The 20356-nt window shown below is 42.3% G+C and overlaps 2 protein-coding genes across 2 annotated transcripts; one reads left to right on the top strand and one right to left on the bottom strand.

Annotated features, from left to right (window-relative positions):
* The first annotated feature begins 7816 nt into the window (after positions 1-7816).
* LOC139288371 (uncharacterized) lies at positions 7817-10070 on the top strand. The gene is made up of 2 exons (XM_070909648.1): positions 7817-9421; positions 9606-10070. Exons 1-2 carry the CDS (start codon positions 7817-7819, stop codon positions 10068-10070), a joined length of 2070 nt encoding a protein of 689 aa, XP_070765749.1.
* Positions 10071-11290: 1220 nt separating this feature from the next.
* On the bottom strand, positions 11291-17682 carry irf10 (interferon regulatory factor 10). Its single transcript, XM_070910159.1, has 8 exons — positions 17269-17682; positions 15486-15681; positions 15118-15194; positions 14454-14517; positions 13244-13348; positions 12753-13139; positions 12481-12599; positions 11291-11846 (listed from the first exon to the last, which is right to left on the bottom strand). Exons 1-8 carry the CDS (start codon positions 17437-17439, stop codon positions 11754-11756), a joined length of 1212 nt encoding a protein of 403 aa, XP_070766260.1. The 5' UTR covers positions 17440-17682; the 3' UTR covers positions 11291-11753.
* Between the last annotated feature and the right edge of the window lie 2674 nt (positions 17683-20356).

Below are 20356 nucleotides of genomic sequence, written 5' to 3'. Positions count from 1 at the left end.
TAGCGTGAGACTACTGCTCGCATCAAGGGCTCTGAGTTGGGCTAATTATGTGAGAGGGACCTGTGAGCCTGTGAAGCTGAGCAAGTAAAAAGTTGCTAATTTAGAGAAAAACAAACAAACAAACAAAAAAGTGAGCTGCAAGAATAGGAATACAAAAGCATGACTGTGCATCAGCAGTATGTGACATCACTGCAGTTGCATAGGAATTGCTGTCACCTAACCAATAGTGGCACATTTGGTGTTTGTTTCATGTTTCTTTAACATCTTTGTGATGCATACGATGCCTACAAATTGAAACCAGAGTCATTTCTTTGTGGTTGAAAGTCTAGCTGGTGCAGATGCCGTATAAGAGGCATATTATCAGATTGAGGCAGTGGAAAAGAGCAAAGATGAAACTCCCATCACTTAAATGTCAATGAATGACAACAACATAACACCCGCCTTAGAAAATGTCAGCCACCAGGTTTGCAGAATACCTGCCCTGCCCTGCCCTGCATGCACACTTGTATGTGCGCTATATGTCTGTGTGTATTTACAGAAGCAGCAGAGAGAGAGAGGGGCGAACACTGTGGTCAGACGAAAAGGAGAATGAGGTGGAGGAAATTTTGCCTCTGCTGACTGGCTGACCTGCATGTAATTAGTCAAGTCATATTTTTAACTGATATTGCGTAAAAGCCAGCTTAAGGAGCCATAGCTGCCCTATTTATACCCCAGGGGCTAATGGCCTGTACCACTACACAGGGGGATTTCCTCCCAGAACTATACTAAGCCTGCCTTAGGCCGTACCAGTTAGGATTCACAGGGATTAGCCCAGCAATACATTACAGGCGTCACCCTCTACTCTGCATCAGTCACACCGTTCTACTCTCTTCCTATCAGCTCTGTTCTTGTATATTTACAACAATATTTACAACTCTTGCTTTTTAGAAGTTTGTATATTCTGTTCATTTTGCTGTTGATCTTATTCTTGATCAAAAAACTTTATTTTATATTTCCATTTTTTTTTTTTTTTGCCACAGGAAGGTCCATCATGAGTGAGCACATTTGCACAAAGAATCAATCTTAGAGTCACTCTTTGCATGCATGTTTACTTTTCTGTGTGCATGCAGCATACTGTGTGTGTGTTTGTGTGCGGGTGTTAATAGTAACTCCTGAGCCATAAGCCCATCCTCATTGTGGTTGAGCCTGCTGCGGGCAGGGCTGCTGGCTCATCCTGTTGAAGAATGGGTCAGGGCCCTGAAGGCTGACCTGGCCTCTTGCCCAATAAGCTATCACCCGTATCACCCTGCCCTTTTATCAGCTTAGCCCGGCTCCTTGTGGAGTAAGCCACCACACAAGGCTAGTAGTACTCCCCTCCTCCCCTCACCCCCTCCCTCCATCGCTCCAACTCTGTCTATCTATCTATCTATCTATCTATCTGTCTGTCTGTCTGTCTGTCTGTCTGTCTGTCTCTCTATCGGCTGTGTCCTCTACCCCCCCCCCACTCTCCTCTACTCTCCCCTCTGTTCAGATCTGTTACATTCAGCAACAAATTTCTGCTGCATCAGACGTCCATCATAGATCCCCCGCTCAGCCTGAAACGTGATCAGACACCCCATACAAGGCTACGCATGAGGAGGGGGGGCAATGCAAAATGGCGTTTGGATTTTTAAAAAATGGACCTGATTAAACATGTTTTGTGTTCAATAGAATCTGCTGAGGAGTGAATCCACTCTCTGAGGTCTCACCTGTGGAATCTCTTTTGCTACTGTAAATTTCCCTTCACAATGATTTGAATTTTTTTTTTGAGTGTAGTCTGACTCATCTGACCTTTCTTGTCTAGGCCTGACCCTGTGTGTGTGTGTTTATGTGCGTGTTTGTTTGTGATGGACAGATTAAACAGTGCAAAGTCAGAGAGACAGAGAGACAGAGAGAGAGAGAGAGAGAGACAGACAGACAGACAGACAGACAGACAGACAGACAGAAACAGCAAGCATGAGAGAGAGAAAGAGTGCGCCAAATGTCTCAGTGGTGCCATAAATGATTGACAGCACTGTATGACTCCACTGTGTGTTTGCTCGTGTTGATGTTTGTCTGTGTGTATGTGTGTATGTGTGTGTGTGTGTGTGTGTGTGTGTGTGTGTGTGTGTGTGTGTGTGTGTGTGTGTGTGTGTGTGTTCAATATGCTAAATATCAAAGTATGCATGCATAAGTAGAGCACAACAGTCATTTCTATATCTCTTTATTGTACTAAACACCCTTTGATAAACCCGGTTCTTGCTCTCTTTCCTTCTCTTTCACTATGAATGGACTATTACATTTAAATTTAGATCCAACACAGACTGGTGTTATGATTTGTGTAGAATTATAATTAGGATAGATTATACAATTATATAAATATTGGACTAAACGCTGATTATGGGGCAGAGGTGTTAATGATATTAGAAGAAAGTAATTATTTTATTTGCTTCACTACATTTTATTAATTTCCTATTTGTTCCCTTTTCATATTTGAATACACAAAGTATGACTTCTCATATTACTTAAAAATGTCTGATTTATGTGGGAAGTTATCTTGTATAATGTTGGACGGTTTAATTAAAATTACCGGGTAAACTCTGACACCTTATGAACAATGGGTTGCTTTGTGTAATATAATCATAGAAACATGTTTACAGAAGCAACTTTATTTTTACATGCTGCCAACTGTAAGTTAGTTATTAAGGTTTTTCAATCTTTAAAGAAAACTATTACAGTAAAATGAAAAAACATGTCCTGTTAGTAAACTAGCCTGCAATTCTTGGCCTTTTGATCCCTTTAATGCATTTATGAACAGATGGATTTTTCTTTATTTCATATCATCTTTATGATTGTTTTTCTAATTTATTTATAGTCTAACAATTAGATATTGTTGTTACTTTCGTTTGCTGCGACTGAGAATATTGTTTAAGAAAAAAAAAAAACTCACAGTATTGATTAATCTTAATCCAAAATTTAAAAATATGAGTCTTTACTCTCTATTAATTGTGATACTTGTAATGAACCCACACAAGTGCAACAAATGCCGGAGCAGACAGCGCTCGTGCCCACACAACCTCAGCGCACATCATCTTCAAACGGCATTCGCTTTGAAAAATAAAAGTAATCTTCTCCTAAATGTCAGAGGAGACTTTCTTGGCAATTGTTGCCTCACTGTGAGAATGTTTCAATGTGGCCTTCAAGCTGATGTGTCTGTACACACACCTACAAGTCTGATTAGCTTTCCATTCCATTGAGGTTGAGAAGTTAGACAAGGCTAACCTCTAAATTACTGTTGGTGGATTCACAAGTCTGCATTTTGCTCTGTGTTTGAAATGTTGGATGAATTGCTCTCAGAAATATGAAAGAACATAAAGATTGCTTTTTACAGTTAACCATCAATAATGATTTGATTGCTTCATTAAATCCTATTTCCCCCTGTGCTCCAATTTACGCTCTCGCTCCTATATTGCATTTCTGGGCTGGTTATTAACATAAGCTTGTTTGAACTGAGTGTTTTGGCCCTGTTTCTTTGACGAGGAGCAGACGGAGTTATTTGCATAGCGTTGCATTTTCAACCTTGGGCCTGTTTGTTATTTTCGTAAAAGGTCTTTTATACTAACAGGTTTTTGATTTCTTGCCGTGAATGAACTACACTGCTCTCACCAATTCGGTCCTAATAAGCCACCCCAGCCATACCAACACACTTCACTTGCACTGACTGAATCGCTGAAGCAAATCATTCAGAGCTCTCCTGCAGTGCTCCTGTTAGCGTATGAGCCTGTGTGAGTGTGTCTTTTTGTGTGTGTGTGTGTGTGTGTGTGTGTGTGCGCACGCATGTGAAGTCAAATCAAATGTATTCATAAAAGCTCTTTTAACAACAGGTACATCACAAAGTGCTTTGATGAGAACAAAGGACACAAATTCAGATGAAAACTACAGATAAACAAAAAACATTGCCAAGTGTGTGTTTAAGTGTGTGTGCGTGTGTGTGTGTGCTTGATGGATGTGAGGTTTAGTTTTGAGTCAGAGGCAGCAGCAAAAGCCTAAGTCTGAGAGTGTGTGTAGGATGAGCCTCCTACCACCCTCCCTGTCTCTCATTAACTGTCTCTCTGCCTCCCCTCCATCCTTCCCTCTCTTTTATGTGTCAACACGTCCTCTGAAAAGTGTTCATAAGACATTCAGATTCTCGGTTAATTACTGATTAACTGATTCATGACTTTTCATGTTAAAATATACATTTAACTGGTGAAACGTATGTGGAAAGCATACCGCCAGACAGACAGAGGCAGGATATAGTCAGTATATACCATCCAGTGTATAATGTATGTATGTGCTGCATCCTTGACTGCTTGTATGTGTACATTTGTGTGCGCATATATATATATATATATGTGTGTGTGTGTGTGTGTGTGTGTGTGTGTGTGTGTGTGTGTGTGTGTATGCATGTTTGTATCCCTCACAGTGATTAAAGCAAGTGGGCGGCAGCAGCAACTGGTCTGCCTGTGTGGCTCTGCATAGCAGACATGTTTCTCACTGCTAGATATTACTCATTTCCTCAGCCCTTTGCACACACAAGCACACACACACTCTTGACACACTCACACACTCACACACACAACAGACACAGAGACGGATAGCAGGCTCTCCGTTCTTTCCCTCAGTTTGGTGGGCTCGCTGGTGTTATTTCATGCGTACAGAGATCAGAGGCAGTGTGTAGCTGGAGGCTGCTGATAACTGCGGGTGTTGTAGCTGGCAGTGGTGCTGTGGAGGAGCAGTGTAGCACAGTGTGGAGCTGAGGAGTGGGTTGACCCTCTGGGAGGACTGGAATATGAATGACTGCCGACACTGGGACGTCTGCTCAGCCCGCACTAAGGTCAGTCTCACATCACATCACAACAACTACCAACTCCATCAACCTGTCTGCCTGCTCCCACATTCTCTAACTGCTCTTTTGGATTAAAAGAGCAGTTGTTGAGTGCTTTACTGGACTACCAATTGATTTTTCTTTGATAGCAAAGTAGGTAAAACTGGAGAGTAATATTCTGTAGTTTTTTGCACGTTTGCACGAGTATAGAGATGCGTTTGATAGTTCTCCCGCAAAATGCGTGTAGAGAAAAGGCGGGATGAGGTGCAGCTGTGTAAACAGACATGTCAAATTTGTCAATTACTTGAGAACAAGTTGAAGAATGTGAGCACTTTACGTTTTAATGTACAAATATAAAAACAGTTGTTTCAGATGTTTATTTTTTATCAGTTTTAAGCAAAAAATTGAAATGAACCTTTTAGATAAATTGCATTTATGCTCAAAAGTCTTATTGTCTATTGCGTTTTATTGGAAGGAATGTGTAATATCATTATGCCCGTGATCTGTCAGTTTTGGTATATTCAAATGCAACGACCACAGTAGCTCCAGCTAAACTCCAGCTCTGTGTGCATGTCTGCACAGTGTAGGAGTATTCTGTTAGAAGACGTTTCTCTGCAAACTCCTCCACATGCACAATTGTGTTCTTTGTTTTCTTGTACTTTTTTGGCAAGTTTATATTAGGGGTATTTTGACAGCCTTTTTCATATGTCAAAATGACATGACGATGGTGTCAGAGTCATTTGAGGACAAAAACTGAAACCAGAATTTTTTTCAATTTAAGAAATCTGGATTATAGTTCTTGTGCAGAATTTGAGATAGTTTTTCCATGTGGGATTTATTATGGGAAGTGTGGGAAGTATTATTGTTGCTCCTTTTCTTTTTTTTTCTTTTTTAAAATTTATTTTTGATAATGGAAAAATGTATTATTTATTATTTATAGTTTTTTTCTTTCTATTTAGTCATAAATTGCTTAACTGTTATATGATGCTATGTTACTCTTATGATATTAACTGGTTGTCACATTTAATAGATTGATAAGATCATCATAGTTCATTTGATAAAAAAAAAATATTCTAGGAAAATGATTGATAGGAAACTACAAACGAAGACGTGTATGGATTACGTAAGGAATGATTTCCAATTGTAGCTGCCGTCTTAAGGCCTTTTATCACAAGAATATACATTTTCATGAAGCCCATAGCTCAATGTGTTTTTTCAGCCCACAAAACGCTATGTTATCTCTCAGCTGACCTGAAAATATATCACTTAAATTGGACTAACAGCAACATCCTCATTGACCTAATATTTGTCCATCATAAGCATTTCCCATGTTCTATTGCTTCACAGCCGTTCTGTCAGTGTCTGGGACAATAAATCCCCCTCCTCTCACCGCCCAGTTTTCAGTTTTCCACTCAGATGCACAAACAGCTTGCTCCACTCTAACACTTATTCTGTTTTTGGACCAAGTCATTTGATGAGCAACAGTTTACCCGCCTCTACATGGAGTATCCCCATCTAACCTCTATAACCGACTGGATGTGTGTGTGGACACAGTTGCCATGGTGACAGTGAGGTGGATGGTGAGACGGCAGGGAGTTGGTAGGCTGTTGAGACATGCGGGTGAGTGCGGGGCTGAGTGGCAGCATGGTGCTGTGGTGCTGTGGTGTTGTGGCGGCGGCGGGAGCAGCGTTGGTGGCGGCGGCGGTGGTGGTGGTGGTGGTGGAAGGAACAGCTGGGCTGGCGGCGCGGCAACCATCACATCAAAAGAGCTCATTTAAAACGTTTGGAGAAGAATTAGTAGAGCTCCCCCGCACTTCTCACTGAATGAAACAAGGCTGCAAAATCTCTGACACATTCGAGGACTCAAACACAAACACACACGCACACAAAGACCTAAACAAATAAACACATTCACACATTTCTCCCAGAAAGAAAAGTTACACATGCACACAAACATGGCATGCACACACACACAAACAGACACACACATTTCCCCACACCCCTGCTGTGACACATAATTAATATGCAAAGACACATATCCTGTATCCACAACAACTGGTGGTAATATCAACAGTGTTTCTGTCAGCTTTTGGGTGGGTGGTGACCAGCTTTGCCTATCACTGGGGGAGTAAGTACAGCCGCCTGAGGGAGTATTTGTGTGTCTGTTGCTGTCCGTGTGTGCGTGTCTGAAAGAGAAGGGGTGGGGGGTGGGGGTGCTAGTAGTAAGCTTATATAGAATACAGAGAACACCCGGGGGTGTCGTGGGGGTGGTTCATGAAAGTGGTACAAAAACATATCTACATATTCCAATCATCCCCTGAGAGTCAGAGATGAAAACTCTCCTGCTGTGAGTGCTCGATGTGTGTGTGTCTTTACACACACATAATGCACTGCCTCTGAACTTCATTGGCTGCAAAATGTATTTTTAGCCCACATGTGGGAGTAATGTGTTTGAATGAAACGAGTAAGTTGGGTAGTTTCAGTCCCACCGCAGTGCACATATAGGTAATGACTAATTAGCGACAGCTATCAGAAAGCTAAGGGTTTCTAACCTTTTTAAAGTAGTTTATATGAGGGAGTCACTGGCTGATTTCTCTCCCATCTGTCTGATGCAGCTGAATGTTTGTTTGCATCCCTGACCAGACAGCGAAGTCTTAACAACAACTGATGCCAGGACCCAACAGACTGTCCTTTTTCTATGTTCACTCTTAATCTCTCTTACTTCCGTCTCTGTCCTCTCCCTCCTTTTTACCTACCTTATCTCTGTTTCTGTCCTCTTTCATCCTCTCTCTAGGTGAGTGGTGCTTCAGTACAAAAGAATCAACAGTGATCTGACAGTGATGCTGTGTAGCAGCCTTCCCCTCTGTCTGCGCCCCTCGTTCTCCCGTGAGGCCCATGTGACCTAGCCTACACCCACACACAGGGGGCCCCCACTGCCGCTGGAGCCCACCCATGAATCCCAGCCCCGACCGTGGCAAAGAGTGCCTCCCTCCCAAGAAGAGGGAGTCTCGGCAAGGATCAACAGAACACCACGTCCCTCTGGACGAGTTTAAACCCCCTGTGCCGCTCCGGAGTCGGTCCAGCGCAGGGGGAGGGGAGGGAGGCAGGGAGGCCAGCGACAGGGACAGAGCTCTGATTAACCAAAACCTCCATCTCCTACATACTCCTCCACCCCTTCCTGCTCCAGCACCAGGCCTTCCCCTGCCCCTACCATGGCACCTGAGCTACTCTCCCTCTGTCTCTCTCCCCCTTTTCCCAGGTCAGGTCAGCGAGAGGAGGGGCTCAGGATCTCCTGCCTGGAGAGATGATCCTCTATCCACACCCCTACCCCACCACTCCAGGTGGCTTAGAGGGGAAGGGCCCCTCTCCTTGCCACCTTCCCCATCTTCCTCCTCCACTTCCTCCTTTAAGACTCCCTTCCCAGCCGATTCTAGAGAGATGTGGTACATTAATAGCGGGCGGCGGGACAACAGCTCCTCTCTCTTCTCCTCGTCGTACTTGTTTAGCCACCACTCTCTCTACCCTCAAGATCCAAGCTTAGTTGAAGCCAGACACAGGTACCTGGGCAAGAGGTCCAACGGCCTGGATGGGCCAGGCAGCAGGACTGCCTCAACCTCCAGGCCTCTGCTCACAGGAGAATATGGGAACGATAGCAGCAGAACCAGGCTGGACGTCAGTCCACACAGCTCCCATACCAACGGTGGACGGAGACATCAGGAGGATCTAACATCCCGCATCCATTCTGGAGGGCCATTTTTGTCAGACTCACAAGCTCAGGAGGGCCCTGAGCCACATTCCTCACTGCAGGACAGACATCCGCATGAGATAGTTAAGACCAGCTCCAATTTACTTTCCATCAGTCCCCATCCCCTGGGACCAGTCCCCAGGGCAGGTAGAGGGGGACTATTGGACCCCCTAGGGGCCACACCAGCTGAAGCCCAGATCTACTACTCCTTGGGATCGGTGTGCCACCCCAGCCCTCAGGCCCAGGCCTACCCACTCTACAGCCCCTCAGGAACACCTCTGTACAACCTGCACAGGGAGCCAGGCCCCAGGCAGCACAATCTAAGGAACTCACCGCACTCACCTCTGGGTCTGCCTAACAGCCATGACAGGTCGCAAAGAGACCGGGAAAGAGATCGGGATAGAGACCAAGATAGAGACAGAGAAAAGGTCCTACAAAGGGACAGGGAGCGAGGTAAAGACAAAGAGAAGCACCTTCAACATGACAAAGACCAAGAAAGAGACAGTGAGCGGCGACGGGACAGAGAAAGAGACCGAGGGAGAGAGTTATCTCCTTCCCATCTTCACACCTCACCCCCTGGCCTTCACCCATCTCCCCCTGCGCTCCTACCTCACTTCACCAAGGGTTCTCTGATTGAGTTGGCCAGCGGGCGGTTGAAGCGGGTGGAGGAACTGCGGACCGAGGACTTCCTGAGGAGTGCAGATACCTCCCCAGAGTTCCACCTCAGCACCTGCACTGTGCTGCTGATTTCCCCCAGCAGTGCACAGGGCTTCAGCCACCTGCAAGTCCACCTCACAGACCGCAACACTCAGGTCAGCTTTCTCTTTAGATATATGCTTCATCTTATACTCTACATAGCAGCATAATCAAAAATAATTGCAATGACAAGATGATTGTTGATGCAAATCAGTCATAGTTTAGTCTGTAGTTGCCTTGATCTTGTCAGAGGATAACATGTTGTATACCATTGTATAACAATGTTGTGGTTTTGTGTAGGAGTTACTGAAGGTCTTGGTGGAGTATCCGTTCTTTGTGCAGGACCGAGGCTGGTCTTCTTGCTGTCCCCAGAGAACCACGCAGCTGTATGGCCTGCCCTGCCGCCAGCTCATGGAGGGGGATGTCTGCCTGGCTCTCACCCCCACACCCACCCAAACCCACCGGACACACATACGTGCTGGCTCCAGGGCCCATCGCACGCAGCTCCCCTCCAGGGTTGCAGGAGAGTCCAGCAGCTCGCACAGGGAGGAGATGCCACCTCCACCTCCTCCTCCCCCTCTTCCTCACCACCCAACTCCTACCGCGCCAGCCCCTCCACGCGCTTTGGCTGCAGAGCCTCCTGCCCAGGAGCAGCCACGTCCACGCAAACGACGCTGGTCTGCCCCGGACACCCTTCCCTCACCCGGAACTGATGAAAGCCTCCTGGATTTACCTCATGGCTCCAAGCTAATGAAGTGGCAGTAGAAACTTGGAAATGCATACGTAAACATGCATACTTACATACACACCTAAGCACATACACACCCTCCTTGTCTCTGTTGCACCCACCAAGACAAACAATTGAGAGACCTCAAGGCAGGGTTGCAGGGAAGGAATAAAAAAACTATAGAAAACACAATTTACGGGTGTCCACACTGCTGCCCAAAATATTAACCTAGTCAAACCTTTTTGCACCCCTCCTTTCCTTCCTTTCCTTTCCTCAACCTTACTTAGCACAGCCCTAAGTAAGGAGCAGCAGCTGAAGGATCTCTGGATGGCTCCTTACAGACACACTGAAGACATTTAGTGAGACAATCAAGCACTTGTCTGTGTTCACTCTGTTTTTGTAATGGTTGTCCCACACACCTACTTACTGACAGTGTTTTCTGCAGGGTATCCATTTTCAATCAGTGTTATGAAAGTAAACACTATTGAAGAAGTGCAGATATATATGAACAAAAGTTGACTATATATATTACATTACAGATGTTATATACAGTAAATATGCTAAACAGATTTAATGCAATCTCTCTGTCAATTTCGCAATGCATTTTTGTTTGGGGTTTTTTTCTTGCTTCTGAGCCGATGCCTACGTGTCGGCCTGGGCAGGCAAGGTGAATGTATGAGCAACTCTTCGCCTTTTTTTATTCTCATCACTGGGAGTCATTTCAAACAACTGTTCGTCAAGGCATTACCCTCCAATATGTTCTTAACATTATCTCTGAGAAAGGGAGAACACTAATGAAAACTGCGTAACAGACAATCCCACCCACACAGACAGGTCTGTGCCACATCGCCTCAACACTCATGGTGTTTTTCCATTAAAAACTGAATGATGGAAAGAGTAAAAAGTGCAGTATGGCTGAAGAGTAATGGTGCTAATAACACGTTGGAACATGATGCTTTGTGAATACTCTTGACCCCTGTGAACTGTACGCTTCTGTTCCCATCTCATTTTTTACGTACTGTATATGTTTGAAGGCAGGGAAAATGATGAAAGTATTTTAAACTCAGATACGGGTATCTCATCTGATTCAGCACACTCTCTCACTTTAGTTTTTGTGTTTGTTTTTTTTTATTTTATTTTCAAAAAGAGAACCTTACCTGTTGATTTTTCTTTTTAAATGTTATAGCTACAAAAATGTATATTTTTAAAAATTGTGAATCTGTTATATGATGTTCGCTAGAAATAAAGGAAAAAAAGCTTTATAGATTTAATGAAAGGTGTCAATTTATTCTCTGCGTGGGTTGTAAAATACTATACACTTAAATTATCATTTAACACATACGCTGAATATGGGGTTAGTGAAAAAAAAGTGTAGGAAATGTGTTCATATTAACAGTATGTTATCTGCATGTTTCATTGGGTTAAACAAGGTGTTTTAGGTGCTTTAACAACAGCTGAGAACTGATGTAAAAAAAAAAAATCAATACATGGTAAAAATATAGATTACTTTGAATTTCCCTTTAAGCATTGCGAATATGCAGCATCTCCAGCGTTTCTTCATTATATATACATCTCCACTGACGAGGCTCGGAATTTTTGCTCTTCTCTTAGTCTTTCATAATGATGACAGGGAAGGAATAAAGCTTCAGTATTCCACATGTATATTGTTCATGGCTACCCTGGTGCAGGGTAGCTTACCCTCTCTTCTCCTCTATATCTTCTCACCCTGTGTTGGAGGTGAGAGTCGACCGCTGCTCCTCAGTCTCTCCCAAGTTGAACCTCTGCAGCAGTTCCACCGCAAACAAGGGCACCACCTGGCCAGCAGGACACAGTGTAGTACACAATCAGTATGCTCATGGGGACCTCTACTGGTGGTTCAAAATACTACCACAAGGAGCGTTCAAACAGGAATTATAAGGTTCTGCCTGGATTGCTGAACGTTAAAGAGTTGACATACTTGTGTGTCATTAAAAGCACATAGAACGTTGTGAGTCCAAGCTCACGGTGGCATTTGAGAAATGTACATGGTGGATCAAACCTTTGACAGTAAATCATACTCATCAGACACCAGTTCACATCACTCTAGTCAGACTCTGTAACTCTGCTTTCCCTCATTTCATAGAAAAAGATAAACACAAAGTACAAGTATGAGAGAGAGTGCTTCCTTTTGCCCAGGTGCAAAAGAATTTCCAAAAGAAGCCATAATTTTGAATTCATCCTCCCAAGAAGGACAGAGGAATCTGTATCGAATGACGAACCAATTTGGGTTCAGAATGTTTCTAAATTTAAAGGGAGCATTCACTCAATAGCGTTGAGAGTCCTTGGGAGGTAAAAGTCTAATGTGAAATGAAAGCATTTCTAAACTGTATTCTTGATCTACAGGGCAAATTTAAAATGAAAAAATTACGGGTAAATGTGGAAGAAATTCTTAGGCCCTTTTCCACCCACCTGCGCCATGATCAGCTTCTTTGTTTTCGGTACGTTGGGGTCTGGATATTCCTCTCCGAAGCAGAGCTCAATCTCATAAGAAGGTGTAGGTCCCTTCCCCTGTAAACAGCTCTGGAGCTCTGTACACAAACATTTCATATAGGAAAATTCAGATTTGGCCTCTTTGCAATGAGCATATTTATGACTAACTGGTAGGTAATGTATCAACTGCTTTTTAGTAGATGTTATTGTGTTTTCTTTTTATTATGTAAAGTATGCATGCATTCCCTTACCATTGCCAAATGTGGGTATATCAAGCAGTTTGAAGGTCTTTTCTCGCTCCAGTTTGTTGGGTCGGTCAGTGTGTTGGGCCATGGGACCGCTCCAGTACACCCTGCCCTGGCAGAATCGCTTGATGAACACCCCATCTGGGGCCACCCATAATAGCACACCCCTCTCCAGATGACAAAGAAGGCGGTTCATTGCCTCAGCCATGCTTGACGGCAGGCACACAGAGCCTGGGGAAGGGAAGGAGAGCTGCTCGGCAATGCAGGGACCGTAGATCCGTTCGTTTCCCAAGGGGACACAGCCCTGCAGGATGAAGCAGCCATCTGGACTCCTGGTGGTCATTTTCATCACCCTCTGGCCGTAGTACAACAGCATCACCTGCATACGATAGTCTGTACACACAAACTGCAACTTGAGTTCCAGGTCATACAGTGCAAAGACCAGTAACGGGTTCAATTGTTTTTTTTCCTGTGCATAATCCCATAAGCGTTCTTACCTGATGTAGTAAGTGAAGGGCTGAGGAAAGTTATAGGAGCAGGACAGTGATTTTGAGGTTTCTTTCTTGTGATCTCACAATACATGTGCTCCCTCAGCAGAGCCTCTGAAGCAGAATAGAGACATTCAATGAGTACTTTCTCAATCCTGAACGCATATTTGGACCCCACAGGAGGTTGCAAGATTAGATTGTTGTTTTTAAAAATAAGTTCACAAATAAAATTCCTACCAACGTGTACATGTGGGACCAACATGGGTTAGTGATGGAGTAGCGTTTGGGTCTTATTTAAGCAAACCAAATGGGGTCCATAAATATTTGTTCAATTGATCCATATAGCAGGTCTGATTGATCAAAGATTGGGCAGAGGTGAGATACAGGAGGGGCCCCACCCCACATGGTACATGGTCCTTATTGGAGAAAGCAGGGCCTACTTTGACTTTTTTAGTAACTTTTTTATCCATTCCCTCTACAAAGATATTCCATTCACACAGTAGGAGTTTCTATTGTGGCAAATACTATATACTAGATGTAGGCTACTTTGAGCTAAATGCTAATGTCAGCATGCTAACATGTTTACGACTTCATGTCATAAGTTTTGCAGGTATTTTGTCAGAAACCAATGTACTGGACAAATTTAAAGGGGGACATGAATGAATTGAATTTCATGACATTCCATCCAATACTTGTTGAGACACTTCACTCAAAACCAGAAATGTGAACCTCATGGTGGCGCTATAGGAAAAGTCAGAAGATCACCAAGATCATCAAGTCTTTAGGATTCGTCATCTGGACACCATGGAGATCTGTACAAAATGTCATGGCAACTGTTGTTGAGGTATTTCAGTCTAGACCAAAGTGGTGGACTGGCCGACATTGCAATTCCTGCCTTGTGCATGGCTAAAAAAAAGAATTAAATGCTCAAGCTAGCTAATGGTAACCCATAAGATGTAGACTCACATGGTGATCAACAATATCCCACTTGGGGCCACTCTTTGCCGATGCACACACAACTTGATCATTTGAGTTTACTCTTCTTTGCTTTGAGGGTTTCAGGTAGAGTCTGCTTAATTGTTGTTGGTTGTGAAGCGAAATGGCTGAAAAATACTGCTAAATCCATAGGGTTTACACAGATTGCCTTTCTGACATCTATGTGAATGATTCTCCATAACCATTCAATAGAACCTTACCAGTTTATGTGCGCAACCCTTACCAGACAATGGTTTTTCTTCTTCTTCTTCTTTATTTGCTTGAGATGATTCCTTTTTATAATGAAACTACAGAAACAGGAACCAAAATTAGGTAGACATAGTATGAGGTTTATAGCTAAGTTTTAAGGATCAGATCCTTTTATATAAAATCAAATCAGATTAAACTGATCAGATTAAATCCCCACGCCCCAAAAGCTGTGTTTCCTGCTGCCAGAAGACAATGTTGTTCACCACAGTGTAAAGTCCTCTTCAGATGTGGACAGCTCAGAAAAGTGCTTCCACTAATACAAAGTCCCTCAATGCAATTAAATAAACAATACATGAATAAACCCTATACATAGGATTTGAAAATGTCTAACTTTGATGACTCATAGCGGTGGTATCAAAAAAGACAAAAGACAAATTTGACCTGAAGACGCTGAGAATAAGCAGCCTTCACCTCACCTTTTCACTGGGATTGACACTCATAAAAAACAGGAATAATGAGCCCTATTCATAAGAAACTGATTGCACTCACACAATGTTCTCAGCATGAGGTGACTGAAGTCAACCTCTCTCGGACAATTGTGTCCACTGTATGAGCAGTATATGATCCACTGTTAAATGTTGAGCAAGTTCAGTGCTACAGTCAATTTCTGGCTTATTGGCTCTATGTTTTTAGCTTACCTGTTTGTCCAGAAAACAGGGGCTCCTCGGAGACCTCTTAGCCTGGATGTTAACTTGATCCTTTGTCTGGGGAGACTCTGAGGAGAGCAACAAGTGGGAACGAAAAATGAAAGACCCAGATACTATCAAGTTAGAAAGACACCCAAAAGCAGGTTAACTTTTTATATTGATGAAAAGCTGATGCAAGAATGACAAAAAGGTCAAAAACTTTAAAACCTTTGCTCTTTATGTAAATACATCATTTCATTTCTTGTTTTGTTTGCTTTACCTCTACCTTTCTCTCCTGGTGCAATGTTTTGATGAGTATAAAGAACAGCCCTGACATCATCAATAAGATGATATGAAAGGAAAGGAGCGGTTTGCTTTACCTGCTGGCCTGGCTGACACATTGTCATGCTGGATAAGGTAGACTTTATAGGGTTCAGTGATGTCCAGCTGGTTGCGTTCAGGGACCTCCTGGAAGTCTGTGCTCTTGTTGAGTGCACAGCGGAGACGGGTTTTCCACATGGTGGGGTCAGCTTTATCCCTCCCCTCCCTGTACTTGCCCTTGTACACAGCCCAGGCCTGAATGTGAGGATTGAAATATTAGATGCTCATGCATAAATAAATAATTGGGGGGAAAAAGGAGTGTAATTTTCTTCAAAGGGAATGTCTCCCTGAAATATATGTTGTTATTATCTATCTTTAACTAAATCCATCCAGAGCACCATGAAAGCAGCAATCTGAGTGTGCACTGTAAGAAAATTATTTATTTATCATTTAACCAATCTGTCTGAACTATTACTGAATAACTTCAGTTCAGCTCATTACATCTCACTGAATTATCTTAAGTGCACTTGAGAAAATAAGTTCAATAAACTTAAGATAGAGTTCAGCCAACAATTGTTTAGTTATTGGGTTGGAGTGGCATTCAGATTTATAGCAGTGAAGTACTTTTAGATTTAGTTGCACCACACAGACTTTTGCTATTTTAATAGCTACATTGATATCAGTATTAGTGCTGAGCCATGTCATCTGTAGCCATGGTGCCTTGCAAATAAAAAGCATAGGGGTGGCATAGGTTAGCATTGTTTCTGTTTCTTAAGTTCTGAAATGGCTCTGATTGTGTTGACTTGAGATTGAAACTAACAACCTTGTTACTTACGTTTACTTAATGATTACATAGACTTTGACATTTCACTGAATATTAAATACCTTTAAGTGAATGAAACCAGCAGAACTAGAATCAATAGAAAGGCAAAATAGTCTGTTAAGAAGCACTGAAGTGACACTAACTTTATTTATATTTATATATTTATAAGTGAAGAAATTTCCTCTTGACAGCGTTCCCCACAGGTTAAACATGTACTATTCTTGGACCAGGATCCAACACTAATGCAACACAGCCTTGCAACAGAGCTTTGCAGGGAATAGTTAACTTCTTATCATGAAAGTATCTAGTATCTACGACAGCACATGAACGCCTCATTCTAGCAGACTTCGCAAATTAACCCACAATTCACCATTTATAGCCTTTTGAAAGAGGATAAAATAATACGAATTATTAGTATAATAATGAATACAAAATCAACATTTTTGAAAGCAGGTAAATCTGTTTTGGTGGGATATCCAATTAAATTACATTTCTCTAGAGAATGAGACACGTGTCCCAGACACAGATTACCTGTTTAAATAAAAAATAAATGAAAAATTCTATAAATACATGGGACACACTGTTGGCTATTTCAAACCACTGACACCTTTGCAACATGATAACTGATCTAAATGTTTCCAAATAATTAAGCAATGAATGCTCCTTCTGTGAGCGAGATTAAAAGTAGTCTGGCTTCTGATTAGACTTAGATTTACTAGGCTAATATGTTGTAATTATAAACCTATTTCCGCAGTTAGTAGCTGAACATGGTAGGCTACAATGTGAAAGGTTTTATCTTTTATTTATGGACTTGTTATAAGCCTCAACTAAATAAGATACATACATTTAGCCAAAAGGGAAATATTGGTTTTATCCAACAGTCGACTCTTCCTGGATCAAATTCTTCCTCCTAATAAATTCAAAACGTGCTAAAATTGTATTTGACCATAACTTCCAAATGAACTCACAAGAATCCACATGACATGTTGAAGAATATGAAACAGACTGAAAGTGTTGACCTTGAAAAGAGCCGCGTCCGCCGTCTGTTTGTAGTCCTTCTTAGCTGCGTGCTTCCACGGGATCCTGAACATGGTTTTGTCCTCATCTTCCCAGCACAGTCCTTCATACTTCCCACTCTCTATCTGAGCTATCAGCCACTCCTTCATGTGCATCTTAGCTCCTTCTTCCATCTTCAACTCAGACTGTGTTGTTCTCACAGGAACAAAGCCTGTCAGAGATACATGAGCAAAGTGCCTCCAACTGTTTAATCACGTCCCCACCTTGCAAACGGAAAACAATTATCAATGTTTTATTCTGATGCTGCCCACGCTTCCAAAATGATTTCAAACACAATACTGTAGCCTAATAATGAGATGATAAATGAATAAAAGTTCTAGACAAACAGACCTAGCTGCAGACTTAAATGCAGAAGTTCTGACTAAAGTTAAGTGCGCTCGTAGGAGCGAAAGCGAAAGCTTTGAGCTCATCTGATACTTTCGGTTTCCCCCTTCTTCTTCTTCTTCTTCTTACTGGCTTGCAACGAAAGTTTAATCATTTCCAAGTAAGGTGTGGAGAGGTGTGTGTGTGGGGGGGGGGGCAGGTCACGGGGTTACAAATTAGTCAGACTGTCTCTATGCGAAAAGACTATTAATAATGCTGCAAATGAATTGCTTTTGTTTGTATTAGAGAAATAATAAAGTATGACTTCACCTTTAATTATATGACACTGATCACAAAACTCAGCCTAGATATTCCTTATAATGTTGGAGAAGACTAGTGTAAAGACAACTATCCTTTATAGTCCACAAAACTGGTGAATAAAGTTTAGTTATGTTTTCTTAAATGGGGGGTTCGCCTTTCATTTGCCCCCACTGGAATCAGCACGTGGGCAACAGGACTTAATCACTTAGACCCGAATGAAGCACACAGACACACACACACACACACACACACACAGACAAACATACAGATATACGTGTGAGACTCAAATTGAAACGTTCAAGTGAAAATGAAAGTGTGTAGGAGTAAGGAATTTTCTTTCTTTTCTCACGGACTTCTCCTCCTCCTCCTCCTCCTCCTTATGATGCTGACTGAAGATGCAGCCACTTCTTGAAAACCAATATTGATACCGAGGACAATAATAAATGACAGTGCAAACCGATAAGAAAGTTGTACAAAAAGGGCTCACAGCATGACATAAAGACGTGTGGACAAACGCACTGTGTAGTTTTCCCCAGCAGAGGGCAGTGTGAGTCTGTGTTGCTGCCCACACTGTCGTCTGTGTGTTATTTAATCAACCAATCAAACTGTGTCCAAGAGACAGTTAACGTGCTGTAATGAGGAGGATGCTCATCTGTATTGAAGTGCCATTAATCAGAAAGCACCTGATCAGTTGGAGAACAGCTGGATTGTCAGTCTCTGGCGCTGATCACTGGTAGAGCTGGTCTTGGTGGGAGCTGTTTGACAGGGATTTGTTCAGGTACAGGACATTATGGACAAAAGTCAGTTTCATAACAGCCTGAAGGTGGTGTTGGTTGGTGTTAACTGAACCAAGTGACCAGAGGAACAGCAACCAGGCAAATAGAAACCCCTGATAAAATCCAACTCAGCACTCTCGTGATAGTTTGAGAAACTTTTAAAGGTTATATGTAATTTCTTTCAGTATTTTTGCTCCTCTGTAGAAGTAAATTAGCTGAGAAAGATATTTGAAATACCTTTCAATATATCAGTCCAATGCAACACCACAGCCAGCCTAAAAGTCTAAAATATATGCACAATATCTGTACACAGTTCTAACTATATAATTTCAATGTCAAATACTATGCAAGCCCTGTTTATTCCTATAGCAAATTTCGTTACACATAAAGTCAACGTGCTTTATGCTAAAATGCATGTGCAAACATCCACCCACAGACAGAAACACACACACACAATAACTAGTCATAAGCCTGAGAAAACAGACACGTTCACAGTTTGCTTTTCAACGTGGAAACACTTCTCAGACAGATCTTGGGTAAGCAGGTAAAGGATGTAGCTACAATCCAAGCAAATATTTGTGCGGGAAAGAGTAAGAAAGTGCAGTACCAGCATGTGTCCTTCCTTCAGCTTGGCAATTTAATTCTGCTTTTCATCCAGATTAAACAACACATCTCAAGGTGGTTTTGTTGCTTTTCTCCCAGTTTATTGTTGTACCAGTTCAGCAGTAAAACATGGTTGAGACATCGGAGCACACTGTAGAACATTTTAGCCAGCTCTCAATAAATAGACCTTTTAAATATGACAGATTGTATTACAGCAGAGGAATATAAACCTGAAAATGTCTAGCACACAGAACAAGATGCTTCGTACAAAGCTCCCTCTCTCCCTCTGTCTGACAGTTCAGCTGATTGTTGCTATAAAAATGTGCGTCATGTATGTGTAACAGCTTCGATATGCAGACATTTCCACAGCTCCAAGTTGTCATAAATTGCCTCCCACCATCAGCGCCTGTACACGTGAGGCAGAGAGGAGACGCATCAAGTTTGAACTCAACGCTGAATGTCAAAGCTGTTTTTCTGTCAACTTTGTTTTCATTTCCTCAGAGTCTGTGTGAACTATCATGTGAAAGACAACAGGCAGCATTACATACAGGAGAAAACACAAACCCAAGTGACATTCCAGGAAATAAATACACTTCTTGCTTTGTTTGAAAAAAAAAAAATATTTACACAGTATTGTACATAGAAGAAATTCAGAACATCCATCCGGGTCTCTCAGTCATAAAAATATATATATATATAATAAAATCTACAGTAAAAGAATGAACTACAATAACAATTACTGAAATAAACAAAAGATTGTTGACTGTGAATGAATATACAGTACAATCACTGCTTTTAATGTCTTGTATACACAGTAGAAAGCACAAACGTGAGTGTGTGTGTGCGTGTTTGTTTGCGCGCATGTGTGTGTGTGTGTGCGAAATTTGATTGAAATTCCTGTTCAGGCACACAACATCTTGTTTACTTCAGGACAACCTGGAAAATGGAATGAGAGTTTCTTCCACACTTGAACTCGCGGAACGTTCATGAAATGCGTGTACAATATTTTGTAATCCATTCGGCAAAG

The sequence above is a fragment of the Enoplosus armatus genome, chromosome 8 (assembly GCF_043641665.1).
Source record: "Enoplosus armatus isolate fEnoArm2 chromosome 8, fEnoArm2.hap1, whole genome shotgun sequence".
Taxonomy (NCBI): domain Eukaryota; kingdom Metazoa; phylum Chordata; class Actinopteri; order Centrarchiformes; family Enoplosidae; genus Enoplosus; species Enoplosus armatus.
This window is presented reverse-complemented; position numbering and strand designations above follow the sequence as displayed.

Excerpts from the sequence above, each read along its gene's own strand:
- LOC139288371 (XM_070909648.1), top strand. The coding sequence starts at position 7,817 with ATGAATCCCAGCCCCGACCGTGGCAAAGAGTGCCTCCCTCCCAAGAAG. Across the intron at positions 9,422-9,605 it reads TCACAGACCGCAACACTCAG|GAGTTACTGAAGGTCTTGGT; the intron begins GTCAGCTTTCTC and ends GGTTTTGTGTAG.
- irf10 (XM_070910159.1), bottom strand. The coding sequence starts at position 17,439 with ATGGAAGAAGGAGCTAAGATGCACATGAAGGAGTGGCTGATAGCTCAG. Across the intron at positions 15,682-17,268 it reads CGGACGCGGCTCTTTTCAAG|GCCTGGGCTGTGTACAAGGG; the intron begins GTCAACACTTTC and ends CCTCACATTCAG. Across the intron at positions 13,140-13,243 it reads CCCTTCACTTACTACATCAG|ACTATCGTATGCAGGTGATG; the intron begins GTAAGAACGCTT and ends TTGTGTGTACAG.